This window comes from Lytechinus pictus, chromosome 8 (assembly GCF_037042905.1).
Source record: "Lytechinus pictus isolate F3 Inbred chromosome 8, Lp3.0, whole genome shotgun sequence".
In the NCBI taxonomy this organism is placed as follows: domain Eukaryota; kingdom Metazoa; phylum Echinodermata; class Echinoidea; order Temnopleuroida; family Toxopneustidae; genus Lytechinus; species Lytechinus pictus.
This window is the reverse complement of record NC_087252.1, coordinates 6,540,164-6,554,858: the sequence shown is the minus strand read 5'-3', so window position 1 is coordinate 6,554,858 and position 14,695 is coordinate 6,540,164. Positions and strand designations below refer to the sequence as shown.

General features: G+C 36.9%; 1 protein-coding gene across 3 annotated transcripts; it reads left to right on the top strand.

The window, feature by feature from the left end:
* The first annotated feature begins 1,499 nt into the window (after positions 1 to 1,499).
* Positions 1,500 to 14,426, top strand: LOC129267439 (mitochondrial import receptor subunit TOM40 homolog). Of its 3 annotated transcripts, XR_010294382.1 has the most exons (7): positions 1,628 to 1,983; positions 4,456 to 4,616; positions 5,226 to 5,327; positions 5,808 to 6,036; positions 6,604 to 6,780; positions 11,141 to 11,529; positions 11,615 to 13,401. XR_010294382.1 is itself a non-coding variant. In XM_064103462.1 (6 exons), the coding sequence occupies exons 1-6, from the start codon at positions 1,800 to 1,802 to the stop codon at positions 11,278 to 11,280; spliced, it is 993 nt and encodes a 330-aa protein (XP_063959532.1). In that variant the 5' UTR covers positions 1,500 to 1,799; the 3' UTR covers positions 11,281 to 14,426. The 3 variants fall into 3 exon arrangements, 2 of the variants coding, with proteins under 2 accessions (XP_063959532.1, XP_063959533.1); XM_064103462.1 differs by having other exon boundaries at positions 1,500 to 1,983; positions 11,141 to 14,426; XM_064103463.1 differs by lacking the exons at positions 11,141 to 11,529; positions 11,615 to 13,401 and adding an exon at positions 10,983 to 11,126.
* Positions 14,427 to 14,695: the final 269 nt, after the last annotated feature.

Sequence of the window (14,695 nt, the reverse complement as noted above, 5' to 3'; positions counted from 1 at the left end):
ATGGTTTAGCGCGTGAGAAAGGTTCACTAGTTTGTCTTAAAGTCGCTCCTAGCTTACGAATAGCTTTATGAAACACCCCCTTTTATTTTTTATTACAAATACATCTGCATCAGAACTTATTGGATATTAATTTGCCTACGACATTACAGCATGATAAAGCTATAGGCGAGGCCACCCCAATAAAATTAAGTTTATTTAAATGAATAAACAAATAAAACTGAAGCATAGCGCTGATATATTTTTTTTCGAAATCGGATGTGAAAGAAGAAAGTTGTTTGATTTTTTTTTATGTTGAATAAATTTCATGGTTGGTATGCAGATGAGGGCACAGATTGCATATCACTAACGAGTTCGCTATTTCTTTTGCAATAGGTTTTGATGTAGGGATAGGGATTGATGATGCAGAAGCGTACGCAGGGGGGGGGGTTACAGGGATTCAGCCCGGCCCCTAAAATATTTTTGGAACCTTTTGTACGCAGGGTGGTGGTTACAGGGGTACAAACCCCCCCCTAAAATTTGTTTGAAACTTTTTTTTTTGGCTCGTCATTTTTTGGGGGTACGAAACGACCTCCAAATTTTGTTAGGAAAACTTTTTTTTTGCTTGTCAACTGTTCATTCAGTTTGAAGTTAATTTTCATTTTTATTAATATTACATTAAAAAAGGTTTGGTTCTTTCTAGAGCATCTTAACAAATTTGGTTCAATAGAAATATACTTCTTTATCAATTTGTTAGATTTGAAATAAATGTTGTGTAACATCATCGACTCTCTAATTTGTAGTGTCAGGGTGTTGGTGCAAAAAAAAAAACACGAAAGTTTTAAATGATATTACTGTCTTATTGGATTTTGATGAATAAATCTGATGTCAACATTGTCTGATTTTAGTCCGCTCATTCAAAGCAGCCATTTTTTTTTTTTTTGGGGGGGGGGAATCGGCACGACATCAAGACCCCAGCATAATATACCGTGTACGTATGAATAAAAAATTGAATTAATAAACAAAGGAAACCCGATACCTTTTTAAACTTAATTACCGATTCCGGGTCCTATTCTGCACGTTTTGAAATTGGTCCCTGGTGGTTAATTTGTATACAGGCCTAAATGAGTAAAGATAGAGTTGCACATGCATCCACTTTTCCTCAATGAATCCAATGAATTACCGTTTGCTCTTCAAAATTTTAATTTCCCATTAAATATCATTAAACGGTTATAATTACTAGTATTTGATTTTTACACAAATTAACAAAGGAAAATAATTTACTCTTCAACAAGTTATTGCTGAAGCACCAGTTGGTAATCAGGCCTACCTGATGAATGATGGTGGTGGTATATTTGAGGATATAAGCAGAAAAGAAAAGAACCTGATGTAGGCCTAGAGGCGCTTATTGTAACATGGGGAAACTTGTCCCCCCCCCCCCCCCCCCCGCGTACAATAATTAAGCGCCCCATCATTGGACGAAATGGGAATTCGAAGATTAGACGAAGAGGCTCTTGAAATTCACCTGCGAGCTCTTGCAAAGTTACGACCACGTGACGCATGCTAGCCAATCAATGTGGGCGAATTCTGCACGCATGAAATACATGTGCGACTGGAAATTTTAGTGCGTGTGCGAAATTTTGCGAAACTTGACAAAAGATTGAACTTGTGGGACTGAAGTGGAGTTGTGGTGAGAAAGGTTGTGTAATGACACTCTAAGACATATCAAACGATTTATGAAGCACACTGAACCAACATTTGAATTCATTTAAAAGAGAAGTGGGCCGAGAAGTGATAGTAGATATTATATTTTGATCTACACCATGGGAAACGTCTTTGCAGCTGAGAAAACTGGATCGACACCAGTCCCCGGTAGTCCCCCGATGATGGGCATGCCTGTGCCACCCATCTCCCCTGCTGCTGCCGCAGCGCTGGCCGCAGCAAACAAGGCCGGGAACGACCTCCCGAACCCGGGAAATTTTGAAGATCTTTTCAAGAAAGTTAAAGGTAAGCATGATGCATGAGGAGCATGCAATTCAATGTCCAGTGTACCATGAGAGGTGGGAGTTCCTTAGTTATGATCTGATAAAAAAGTGATGGGGCTAGGTGTCCAAACTTCGCGGACATTATTTTCAATAAATATTCGTCAGGCTTAAATTTGTTCACAAAAACAAAATATTCACAATGTATACAAAACCAATTAAAAAAATAGTTACCACATTGACGGCAAGATCGTAAACTCTAAAATCATTGAAGAAAATGTGAAGTAGATCAAGCCTTTCGAGGGGTTTCTTCAGTTCGTGGGTATCGCAATCTCAAAATTTTGTTCCGATCAACGAATACACGCTTTGCTGAAAAACCGTTCTGTAAAAGTGTGACCTAACTACGTGGACCAAAGTTTTTGTGCAGATTTAAACAAAAACTCAAGCTCAAAATGTGAGATATTTATATCGGATTAACAACAAAATGCTATAGAATCAGTCAGCACATTGAACTCATATTTTTTATATCTGCTTGCAAAATGATTCAGATTTCTTTGGAACAGGCGCTATTAAACGGTGACAAATTTGCCAATCTTTTGTCAATATTTTCATGAATACTGAACTCATCCTAAAGAAACTTACGCCAAAGGGTAATTTTAGGTCGCTTTTCACGTTGATATTAGATTTTAAAGATATTGGCTAGTTTTATAATGACCGTTAGCGAAGAATGGACACACACGAAGTTTGGACTCACTGCCATACAAGTTGTTATTTGTGAATCTCCTTTTTTATAGCCTTAACGAATAACGTAAGGCACGAAGAACAGAGCGAAGCGCTTGTCCAAAATCAAAAATTGAATCAGAAAACAAGGGTATCCTCATAGACATTAACCAAGACAAATCGTACATTGAGATTGTCCTTATGGGGACAGTTTTTCTTCACTTACAGTACCCCTGCGGGACATGGACGGCAATTTCGGGGATGGAGAGTGCTAAAAATAGACTCAGTGACCTCAATTCCCCCCAGTTCACAGTCTATTTTTCACGACTTTCCGTCTTCCAATAATCTTGTTATGAACCTGATATATTTACATTGACCAGCGCATTTCATGTGTTGGCACTTGACAGATGAATGAACTTTCCTAGACTTCTTGTGTGGATAAATGATTAAATTCTGAAAACTGAGATAGTCCCTGTAAACTGGGACGATCCCAATTTGCTGACCGGCGCCTCTACTGAAACAAAATCATATCAGTCAGCTAGATACTAACGTTGGAGTCCGAGTCGTAGAGATTTCTGCTTTGAGACTAATCACAGTCGCATTAATAATAATAACAATTTTATATACCACAAATTCGCAAATTGCCTCTAAGCGGTTATACTATTATACTATTATAGATGCACACAGCCAAGCGTCATGCTAAATTTTCTAAAAAGAGACTTATTATTGTTTACTAATTAATACTGCACAAATTCCAGACCAGTGACAGTCATATCAAATGATGATGAATGACAAAACAATGAATGGTGCATTGTGAGTTAAAATTGACCTCTATCTACTGCCCCTGGTTTGGTTTCATGCCTTTATTTAGGTTAGTCTTTTATAGTGATTTTGTCCTGTTTCTGCAGCTGCATCCTAGATGTAGATCCATTGGGATCTAACCAAAACTTTGGGCCCTATTTTTGGTTAGCCCAGGAGTCGACCGTGCAAAACGAGGGAGACACGGGACTGGGGTAGATTGGTGTCTCAATAGTAATCTTAATAAAATGTGGAAACAGAAATTATGCACTTATCACGATATATGGATGAAGGTCTATCGTGACACACAAATCCTAACATCGAGGCACAGACTGGAACCTCAAAAAACAAAATATAGCCTCGGTCTCGATCGGCCATTTTGATTTGAATTTTGAAAGAAGGAGAGGTATTGCGACAGAACTTTTCAGGGGGTTTTTTAGGTTCCAGTCTGTGCCTCGATGTCAGGATTTGTGTGTCACGATAGACCTTCATCCATATAATCGTGGTAAGTGCATAATTTCTGTTTCCACATTTTATTAAGATTACTATTGAGACCCCAATCTACCCTGGCAGTGTCTCCCTCGTTTTAACAAATTCAAACATTTCTAATCGAATATTCTTTTGTCGCTGTAGGTCATGCGAGCCCGACATACTAATGGAAAAATTGAGAGCATAAATTTGATCAAACTTGAGATTGTCATTTGCTTTGGGTTGCCAAAATTCTCAACAATCCTAAGATCTAGACATTTAATAGCCACATAATTGCTAAACCCAAACAAACATCCTGTATTACTATAAGTGTACATTGAAGTTAAAACCAAATCAAGTTTATTTTCAGTTGGCCCGGCTGATTGGTGAGGCTATCATCTACTCCACACCAATCTAGAGTCTACACTATACATACTCTCTCATGAAGTAACTGGAACCACTTTTTGTGTTTTATTTTTAACCTTGTCTTTTAATATTTCATTGAATTTAGAAATATTTCCCACACCTCTGGAGGGATGTAAACTTGTAGTCAACAAAGGATTGAGTAACCATTTCCAGGTCAGTCATACGTTATCATTGTCAGCCTTCAATCCATCATCATATCACTTCGGTTCGACATACGTCGGAAGCAAACAGATCAGTCCAACAGAGGTAATTATTTCAATTTATTATTTTTTGATGCACAATCATTGAATTAGGACAAATATTTGATTATGATATGAATACTGATTATAGCACTAAAAATTGTAATAGTATCAACAAATGCAAAAACAATGATAATGATGATGACGATGATAATAATTACAGCATTGACAATTTCGTTATCATTTTTGCAAGAATAGTATTCATTATTATAACAGGAATAATGTGCAGGCCTTCTTATTAAGAAAAAAATCACAGAATCGGAATGTAAAAATTCAATAAAAATCAGACAAGTGAATTTGAATATTTGAAAGGATTATTGTTTGCATAATATATGCTACAATTTCAAATGGGCGTCATGGCATGAAATGCTGCAGTATTTACTGGATTTACTGTACTTATAGATGTAATTTTTGTTATCTTTTCTTTCACCTGATCACCTCATCTATTGGGTGTAACTTCTCGTGAATTATAAGTGTTAAAAAGTGGCTCTTTAACAAATGATTACTGTCAGTTGCAAATTTGAAAGAACAATTTTGATTGGCTACTGTTCAACCTCATACAAGAAATGAATATGCAACAATGATGTTGATTGGATACTTTGTATTTTTTCTGCAGGCATTTCCTGTTCTACTTGGTGATATAGATACCTCAGGGAGTCTCAACGCTCAGATCATCCATCAGCTTGCTGATAGAATACGCTCTAAATTTGTTGTACAGGTAACATCTATTCCCATCTTAGTCAATTTGATGCAACTCTGTTTCAACTTTTAATTTGAACGATAAATTGAAATAAAGTGTAAAGGTTAATATTACTCTTTACTGTATGTGTTAAAAAATAAGACTTTAGAAAAAGAAAAAAGAAATAATATAGCAGGAAAGAAAAAAATGCAATCCAGTGAAAGGAAGAAACTAAAAAGCATGATGATCCCCTTTGGGGAAGGGGGGTATTGGGGGTTGCGAGTGGACAGGGGGCAGGAAGTGTGAAAAGATAACGAAAGTGTAGGAGAAGTGTCTTTATACTTTATACTATTTTTTTGGCATAATGTAAAAAACAAATAATTTGTGCATTTTTCTTTAACCATATCATCAACTTGACAGGTACCATCATATCTGTAATTCAATTAATTGGCTTTAGAAGCAGAAGCAATTTTAGAGAGGATTTTTATTTTTGTCATGTTTTTCTAATCACTCCAACAGACACAGCAAACCAAATGGGGTGTATACCAAGCTGAGCTGGAATACAAAGGCCCGTCCTACACCGGAACACTAACCATGGCTAACGTCGATCCATTAGAAGGATCGGGTATAGCTGTACTTCATTATATGCAGAGTATAACTAAGAGATTGGCCTTGGGGGCGGAGCTTCTCTATCATTGTGGGCAGGGCCAACAAGCTACTGTAGTCTCACTAGCAGGCAAATATGCAAGTAAGTATTTGATTATCAGTTGTTGCTTTTTTCAGCAAGCAAGGTGCTCCCATACATTCCGACTGAAATTTTTTGAAATGCATGTATGTGTATAAATGCAAACATGAATTTTGAAATGAGATTTAAGTCATTAAAACAGCCAGTTGGCAGTAGCCTTTATTAACCACCACCATTTACTACATTATATGACTACACTTTCGTTAGAGAATTGGTAGCATTTAGCTTTGCATAGCTCACATGTATGGAAATATCATCAAAGTGACACCCTTGAAAAATATTTCTACGGCTATCAAACCCAACCTCTTTGTTGGCATGAGAAAACAGTAATAGTGAAAAGTAAAAGCAAAAATACAAAAAACTTCAGCAAGATAAAAGTTTTCCCTGGTCGATTAATAAATTATGCGTTCAGCTTATGCTTGTCTGTACAGTGCTCACAGCAGATATGACTCTTTTTTTTTTACATTTGACCTGTCCTATTTGACAACTGTTTGGTGATCTAGTATATTGATCAAATATGGTGTACATAGCGGGTAGCCCAAATTAACATTTTGTCTCTTTATTATTCAGCTGATAATTGGATTGCTTCCAGTACTGTAGGACCAACCGCATTCCACGCAGCTTACTATCACAAAGGAAAAGAAGTTCAGATTGGTGTAGAATTTGAGAGTAATTTAAGAGGGAGAGAGTCATCGGTCTCACTAGGGTACCAGGTTGATCTACCAGCTGCAAACGTTGTATTCAAAGGTAAGGTTAACCGGTTGACTTCTGGATCCTTAGATTCCCATAGACTGTGCATGGACCACCTGATACCAGTAGGTACATGTAATGATTATTGATGATGATGATGATGATGGTGATGATGATGGTGATGGTGATGATTGTGATGATGATGATGATGGTGATGATGATGGTGGTGACATACCTGCCAACCATTCCGATTTTGGCGGAATTATACCGATTTTTATACCTCCATTCCGTATTCCGAATTTTAAAAACAAAATTCAGATTTTTGGGTTAATCAATATAGTGTTGAAATTATTGAAACGGCTGTATGATGCGACTAACGCATGCATGGCTCATATCAAGATGCGACTGAAGCGCACGGCTACGCAAATGCGCTAGTTTTGCACAGAGAGCGACGTTAAACGGCGCGCAAACACTGCTAAGTGCGCAGTTCCATTGCAAATGCATGTGAAAATAACGAGCGTACACGCTACGGCCGCACTTAGCGTTGACTTCCGGAAAAAAATGGCGGCTGACATCGGCTCCCGAAAGTGCCAGTTTTTAGTGAGGACATGTTTTCATAATCCACGAACATCGGAAAAACCGTGAAAAATACATTTTTTTAGACCCCTTGTTTCCTAACTACGATGTTAAAAATTACTGGTGGTGATATTTTTGACGCGAAATATGGTGATTTAGGTAAGAAAATTTCACCTTTTATTTGAGGTTTTGCCCATGTCGCCGGAAGATTTTGTAGTGTTGGAGTGAGTTAGTGAATGTGCAGTGTACATGTATGTCTAGTGTGTTTGGTGATTTCAGTGGTATATTGCTGAGCTTCTGCGCTGCCTGCATGCTGCAGCTGCCGAACGGCTGCACACCATACCCCGCGCCGCCCGGCCGTCGCGCACCGACGCTACTCTAAGTTAGATCTATCCCAACGCAATTTTAACATTGATCTGTACTTTATTTTTTGAATAGTTGTCAAATTTTTGAGGAAGAAAGGAGATTATCAAATTTTGATCTCAAGTTGAGTCTTCGGAGCCGAACGCCAAATCTACTTGCTTCGCTTGCCTAAGCTCCCAGCGCCTGCCGAGTTGCTGCGCCTCAGCTTCCCCGTCTTAGCTCACCGGCGCACCGCAAGTGCGCAGTGCGGGTCGGGCGCATGCAGCCGTTTAGTTTCAGCTCCGTTTTTGTCATGGCTGAAAATCTGCTCTCTTATACCAACAAGCACTTATCCAATTTAGGTTTTGTCCTCAGTCAGTAACCCCTGTGCGGTGAAATAACATGAATATGATTGTCAATGTTTGGCTTATTTTCTCTTGATATAGGCTGGATAAATGTTTGATTTTTTGGCACGTCAGTTTTTCATACAGTAAGTTAGGCCCAACTTAGATCTAAATTCATCATAAAAATAGGCCTATGCCTTGGCCCATAACTCAATTGAATTATTGAAATTAATTTTTTCTAATTAAAAAGAGAATCTGCGGAGATGAAGATCTGCATCAATCTCACTTTCCACCAATAGAGGGCTCTCAAAAATATATTCAAAATTATAGTTTTTGAGAGCTCTGGTGAACAAGAAAAATTCATAGATTTAAATGAAAACAAATCACACCTGCATGAAACTGGGTGTTTTTTTGTCACAAAAGTGATATTTAAAGACCTTCTTTTAATTGAAAAATGATATGTAATTACATAAAGGTAGATTATGAGGGTATATTTGCTTTAAAAAGTGTAGGGAAATGCGCTACTCTTACATGCTGAAAATGCAAAGAGCCCCTAGGCCTACCGTTAAAACGGGCCGGACACCCACTCGGTGCCCTTGTAGTATTGATACTGATTTTTTGTCTCGCCTGCATAGTAGAGCGAGACTATAGGCGCCGCTTTTCCGACGGCGGCGGCGTCAACATCAAATCTTAACCTAAGGTTAAGTTTTTGAAATGACATCATAACTTAGAAAGTATATAGACCTAGTTCATGAAACTTGGGCATAAGGTTAATCAAGTATTAGTGAACATCCTGCCTGAGTTTCAGGTCACATGACCAAGGTCAAAGGTCATTTAGGGTCAATGAACTTTGGTCAGGTTGGGGGTATTTTTTTAATTACTATCATAACTTTGAAAATTTATGGATCTAGTCCATGAAACTTTAACATAAGGTTAATCAAGTATTAGTGAACATCCTGCCTGAGTTTCAGGTCACATGACCAAGGTCAAAGGTCATTTAGGGTCAATGAACTTTGGCCAAGTTGGGGGTATTTGTTGAATTACCATCATAACTTTGAAAATTTATGGATTTAGTTCATGAAACTTGGACATTAGGTTAATCAAGTACCACTGAATATCCTGTGCGAGTTACATGTCACATGACCATGGTCAATGGTCATTTAAGGTCAATGAACTTTGGCTGTGTTGAGGGTATATGTTAAATTACCATCCTAACTCTGAAAGTTTATGGATCTAGTTCATAAAACTTGGACATAAGAGTAATCAAGTATCACTGAACATCCTGTACGAGTTTCAGGTCACATGACCATGGTCAAAGGTCATTAAAGGTCAATTAACTTTGGCCGTGTTGGGGGTATTTGTTGAATTACCATCCTAACTCTGAAAGTTTATGGATCTAGTTCATAAAACTTGGGATATAAGAGTAATCAAGCATCACTGAACATCCCCTGTGAGTTTCAGGTCACAAAACCAAGTCAAAGGTCAGTTAAGGTCAATAAACTTAGGCCATGTTGGGGTAATTGTTGAAGTGCCATCATAACTTTGAAAGTTTATGGATAGAGTGAATGAAATGTGGACATGGGTGTAGTTGACAGTCTTAAGTCTCCGTTCAAATGTAATTTATGGTCAATGAACGTGGTATTATGTCATTATATGAATGATGTTTTTGTGAATGATTATTTTATAGTAGTTTTCAAAGTTAGCACTGCTGCTATATTAAATTGCGTGATGCAGGCGAGACTGCCAGAGGCGTTCCACTTGTTTATTATCAAAGGTTGGCAGGTATGTGGTGATGATGGTGGTGATGATAATGGTGATGATGATGGTGATGATGATGGTGATGATGATGATGGTGATGATGATGGTGATAACGGTAATGATGGTGATGGTGGTGATGATGATGATGGTGATGATGATGATGATGATGATGATGATGATGATGATGATGATGTTGATGTTGATGGTGATGACATGTAATGATAATAACCATAGGACCAACCGATACCAGCAGGTTATTGATTATTAATGATGATGATGATGATGATGATGGTGAAGATGGTGATGACGGTGATGATGATGATGGTGATAATGATGGTGATGATGATGATGTGATGATGATGATGATGATGGTGATGATGATTATGATGATGGTGATGGTGATGATGATGGTGGTGATGATGGTGATGATGGTGGTGATGATGATGATGATGATGACGGTGATGATGATGATGATGGAGATGAGGATGATGAACAGCATATTTATAGCGTCATATATGTATAAAAACATTCAAAGGCAATGGCTTCCCAATATAATTGGAGTTGTTACAAAGTGAAATGTTGTACAAAGCTATAGTGGTTTATTAATCAGTTGCCTACTGAATTGTGTAATTTCCATAGGCTTTGTACACAAACCAGCCGATTCCAGTATGCAATGGTTCATTTGGACTGTAACAAATAGTGTTTTAAATGTTGTATTCAAAGGTAGGAAGGAGTTAGGTTCTAGATTCTGTAATTCCAATAGGCTTTGTGCACAAACCAGCTTATTCCAGTTACCAATAGGGAATGGTTTATTAGGATTTTATCAAGTAGTGTTTTAATATTGAATCCAAAGGTAAGTCATTCAAAGCCTGCATTAAGTTTTATTACGTCTAAAAGATTATTAATTTTCATAATTTCATTCATAGGCAGGTACAATGAAAGAGTGATGTAAAAGACATTCCCTAATTTTATTTACATCTATTTTCTTTCATTCTTCATTTAATGATCTGCTCATATCATGGATATTTGACAGCATTTCATCTCATTCACTTTCTGTCCCATGCAGGCATGGTACCGTAGACACAAATTCGACGGTAGCAGCGGTGCTAGAGAAGAGACTTACATATTGGGCAAATCATGCTTTAAAATGATGTCATTGTGGTTGTTAATGATATATATTTTCTGTCCCATGATGTTAACTTGATTTTTGAAATATCTATTTTCTACTTTCTCTTTCAGGCATGGTAGACACAAATTGGACGTTAGCAGCAGAGTTTAAAAGAGAAGAGACTTGCATATTGGGCAAATCATGGTTTGAAATGATTTCATCGAGATTCTTTCCCATGATGTTAACTTGATTATTGAAATATATATTTTTTACTTTCTCTCCCTTTCAGGCATGGTAGACACAAATTGGACAGTAGCAGCAGTATTAGAGAAGAGACTTCAACCAATGCCGTTCTCTTTTATCTTGAGTGGTGTCATCAACCAGTGGAAAAATCAATGTAGATTTGGTTTTGGTCTTATGATAGGATGAATGCACACCCCCATCTAATCAAGGCTTGCTCAGACACGGCGCCACCAAGTGATCCAACGAACCAATGCCATGTTTTTATGTACTAAATGTATGCGATATCGCGGGAATTTTTCATGAAACATATAGTCAATGATTTTCACTGACAAATATACTGCTATCCAATCAGATTGCAGGGATTTTGGTGGCTTATAATATTCAGTGAAATTCATTGATGAATCATGAAACATATAGTCAATTATTTTCTCTGACATATTTGCTCTGAGCCAATCAGATTGCAAGGATTTTGGTAGCTTATAACAAGAGTCAGTGAAAATTATTATTTGTTTTATGAAACGAATTTGCTCTGAACCAATCTGATTGCAGGGCTTTTGGTAGTTTATAACAGTATTCAGTAAAAATCATTGATTATTTGTTTTATGAAACATGTCAGAGATATTCATTGACAAATTTGCTCTGGACCAATCAGATTGCAGTGATTTTGGTAGCTTATAACAATTTCATTGATTGTTTATTTCATGAAACATATAGTCAGAGATATTCATTGACAAATTTGCTCTGGACCAATCAGATTGCAGGGATTTTAGTAGCTTGTAACAAGAGTCAGTGAATAATCAATGACTATTTGCCTCATGAAATGTTTCCAATGAGACAAGATTAAAGAGACAGTGACAAGATGACAGTTTTGTCAAAGTTTAAAGGAAACCAAAACCCAAGAAGAGAAGCAACCTTATTGGAAAGAGTAAAATGAGAGGAACAATAACAAAAAACAGTTTCATCAAAATCGGTTATGAAATAAGCAAGTTATGGACGTTTAAAAAGTCTTGTTCTACTTTCTATGGGATCCTCAAATTGGCAAAAGTGCTTCAAAATGGCTGATTTGGTGGACAAATCTCCATTTGTTTTGTACACAAATTTCCAGATTTTCCCCTTTATTTTACATATTTCACATTATCTCCTCCTGACCTCAACATATGTGGTGTGAATTATACTTTCCCATGACATATGTTGTGCTCAGAAGGAGGCAAGATGCAATTTGAAGGATAATGAGGAAAATCTGTGTACAAAACAAATGGAGAGCTTCTCTTCTTGGGTTTTGGTTTCCTTTAAATGCTTGGACCAATCCTAATGTTATAGTCACACCAATGAATCTGCTTCAGACCGACCAAATCTATTACATTAATTTCAATGACAAACCGTTGGTTGATTTGGAGTCGGTTATGTTAGCTTTAAGAGTGTAATTGCAAAATTATATTTCAGTTCTATGGCCCGTTTCATGAAGAGTTAAAACTGTTGTAACTGCCATTATGGCGACTACCATGGGAACCTTGCTTTTGATTGGCTGCTGAGCCCTGTTGCCATGGTAGTTGCCATAATGGTAAAGTTACAACAGTTGTAACTCTTTATGAAACGGGCCCCAGGTTTGCAATCACAGATGGAATATTTATACATTTGATGTGTATGTGCTTTTATTGATTGAGAAGGGTGGTATGTCTTGTCACGTCTGAACGCATTATTTCATCGGTTTGTTGCAGCGATTTGTTGCGCCATGTCTGAACAAGCCTTTAGAGATTCACTAATTTTGTTTATCTAGTTACAATATGGAATCCATTATATTGTTTTGTGAGTGGCTTTTGGAGCCGTATCCGCCATGTTGTATCCAATCAGAACCCTGTTGGCAAATGTTCCTATATTGTGGCTCCGTGCAAAAGGATGTTATAGCTCCAGCCCTTACTCCTATTTGAATTTCAATTCCATCAAATTATTCATGATTATTGTCACCTGGGGAGCGTTCATGACAGGACCTGTCACATTTTTCATCCGACGGTTGCCATGGTAAAAAATGCTTCTCGGCCAATCATTATCAAGATCTGACAACTTGTCTGATGAAAAATAAAAATATTGGTGAAAACATTCACCATGGCCCTGTCTTACGAAGAGTCACAGTTGATCCGATCCATCTCAAGTCTGGAAATCCATCAATGTCATAATTTTTTTCTTTTTAGGAAATTCGCTCAATTTTCTTTGAAAACAAAATGAAGCATACTGAATTGTCACGAAAACAGTGAATGCCCATGATAAGATGAGAATATCATCACGTTTCCTGGGTTGGGGGAGGGGGGGGTATTTCAAAGAGCCTTTTTGTTAAAATGTGTATGATTTTTTTAAGGGGGGGGGGATTAATTGCAGGTCAAATGGGTATCTCAATTTTGATATGACCCTATGTCAGTATTGTGTGAAAATGTGTCAAATTGAATCAATTGATAATTAAGGCTATTTAATATTGATATTTATATTTTTTACATCATTTGCATTTGGAAACTCATTCAAGAAAGTTGGTCATTGGAAGAAAAGCGCTCACCCTGTAACAGAAATTTCACTTTGTCACTTATTTGATAGAAAATATGTGGGTGTGTGATGTCATCGGTGCACTCATTAACATGCGTTCCAATGATGTGTATATACAGGTAACTGTTTGTGCAGCTAGGAATTGAAGTGTGATTTGAAAATTATTGCACCTGATGACATCCCTCTTTCATGAGTTTCCATTTTCCTTTATTTATGTCTATTCAGGGTACTAAATGCAATGAAAACCCAGATCATTTGAATTATTGAGTATTATCAATATCGTGTAAATGTCAACAAAAGTGAAGAAAAATTAAAATAGATTAAGAGCACTTTAAAGTTTGTATCCCCAACACAGCAACATTTGCTGTATTTGTATCGGCTTGAGCCAATTGGGTCAATATTTACATTAAAATATTAATTGTTATTTGATTATCAGACAACTATGACCATGTCCTTATACATGTAGCCACAGAGATTGAGTTTTATGTATTAAAATATGGGGAGTTTTACAATAACATTTCAATTTTTTATGTTTGGTAATAAGGAGCTATTTGTTTTGTTAACAGGTCCATCATTACCTCAGTGTTATGTTTTGAATGTTACTATTAGTTGAAACATTACATTCATGAGTGAGGTTGGAGCCGATTTTCCTAGCATCATTAATTTACAAATGATGTGTACTATTATAGTGTATAAACTATCATTTTTGGATGTATTTTATATTCTGTAAATGAATTTGGTTGCTCCCAAGAGCAACCAGTTAAAATAAAACAAGATTATGAACTGTTCATAAAATGGTCCGACTCTGGTAATTGTTTCATCTGTATGAATTATTCCCGTTTTTTTCTTGTGTTGATCAGGGAATGTTTTTATAAAATGATTTGTCACTGAAATTTGCTTTCAGCCAATCAGAAGCGAGGATTTCAGTAGCTTATAACAATTGCAAGTTAAAAATCACTGATCAAACGTTTCATGAAATATTTCACATGTCATTGTCCTGTATTCTAATTGCTCTTTATGTCGGGTGCTCTATAATTACAGCCCCATCTCTCTCCATGATTATTTTGAT

Coding starts and splice junctions, on each gene's coding strand:
- LOC129267439 (XM_064103462.1), top strand. CDS start 1,800: ATGGGAAACGTCTTTGCAGCTGAGAAAACTGGATCGACACCAGTCCCC. Junction 6,037..6,603: donor ACTAGCAGGCAAATATGCAA/GTAAGTATTTGA, acceptor TTTATTATTCAG/CTGATAATTGGATTGCTTCC. Junction 6,781..11,140: donor TGCAAACGTTGTATTCAAAG/GTAAGGTTAACC, acceptor TCTCCCTTTCAG/GCATGGTAGACACAAATTGG.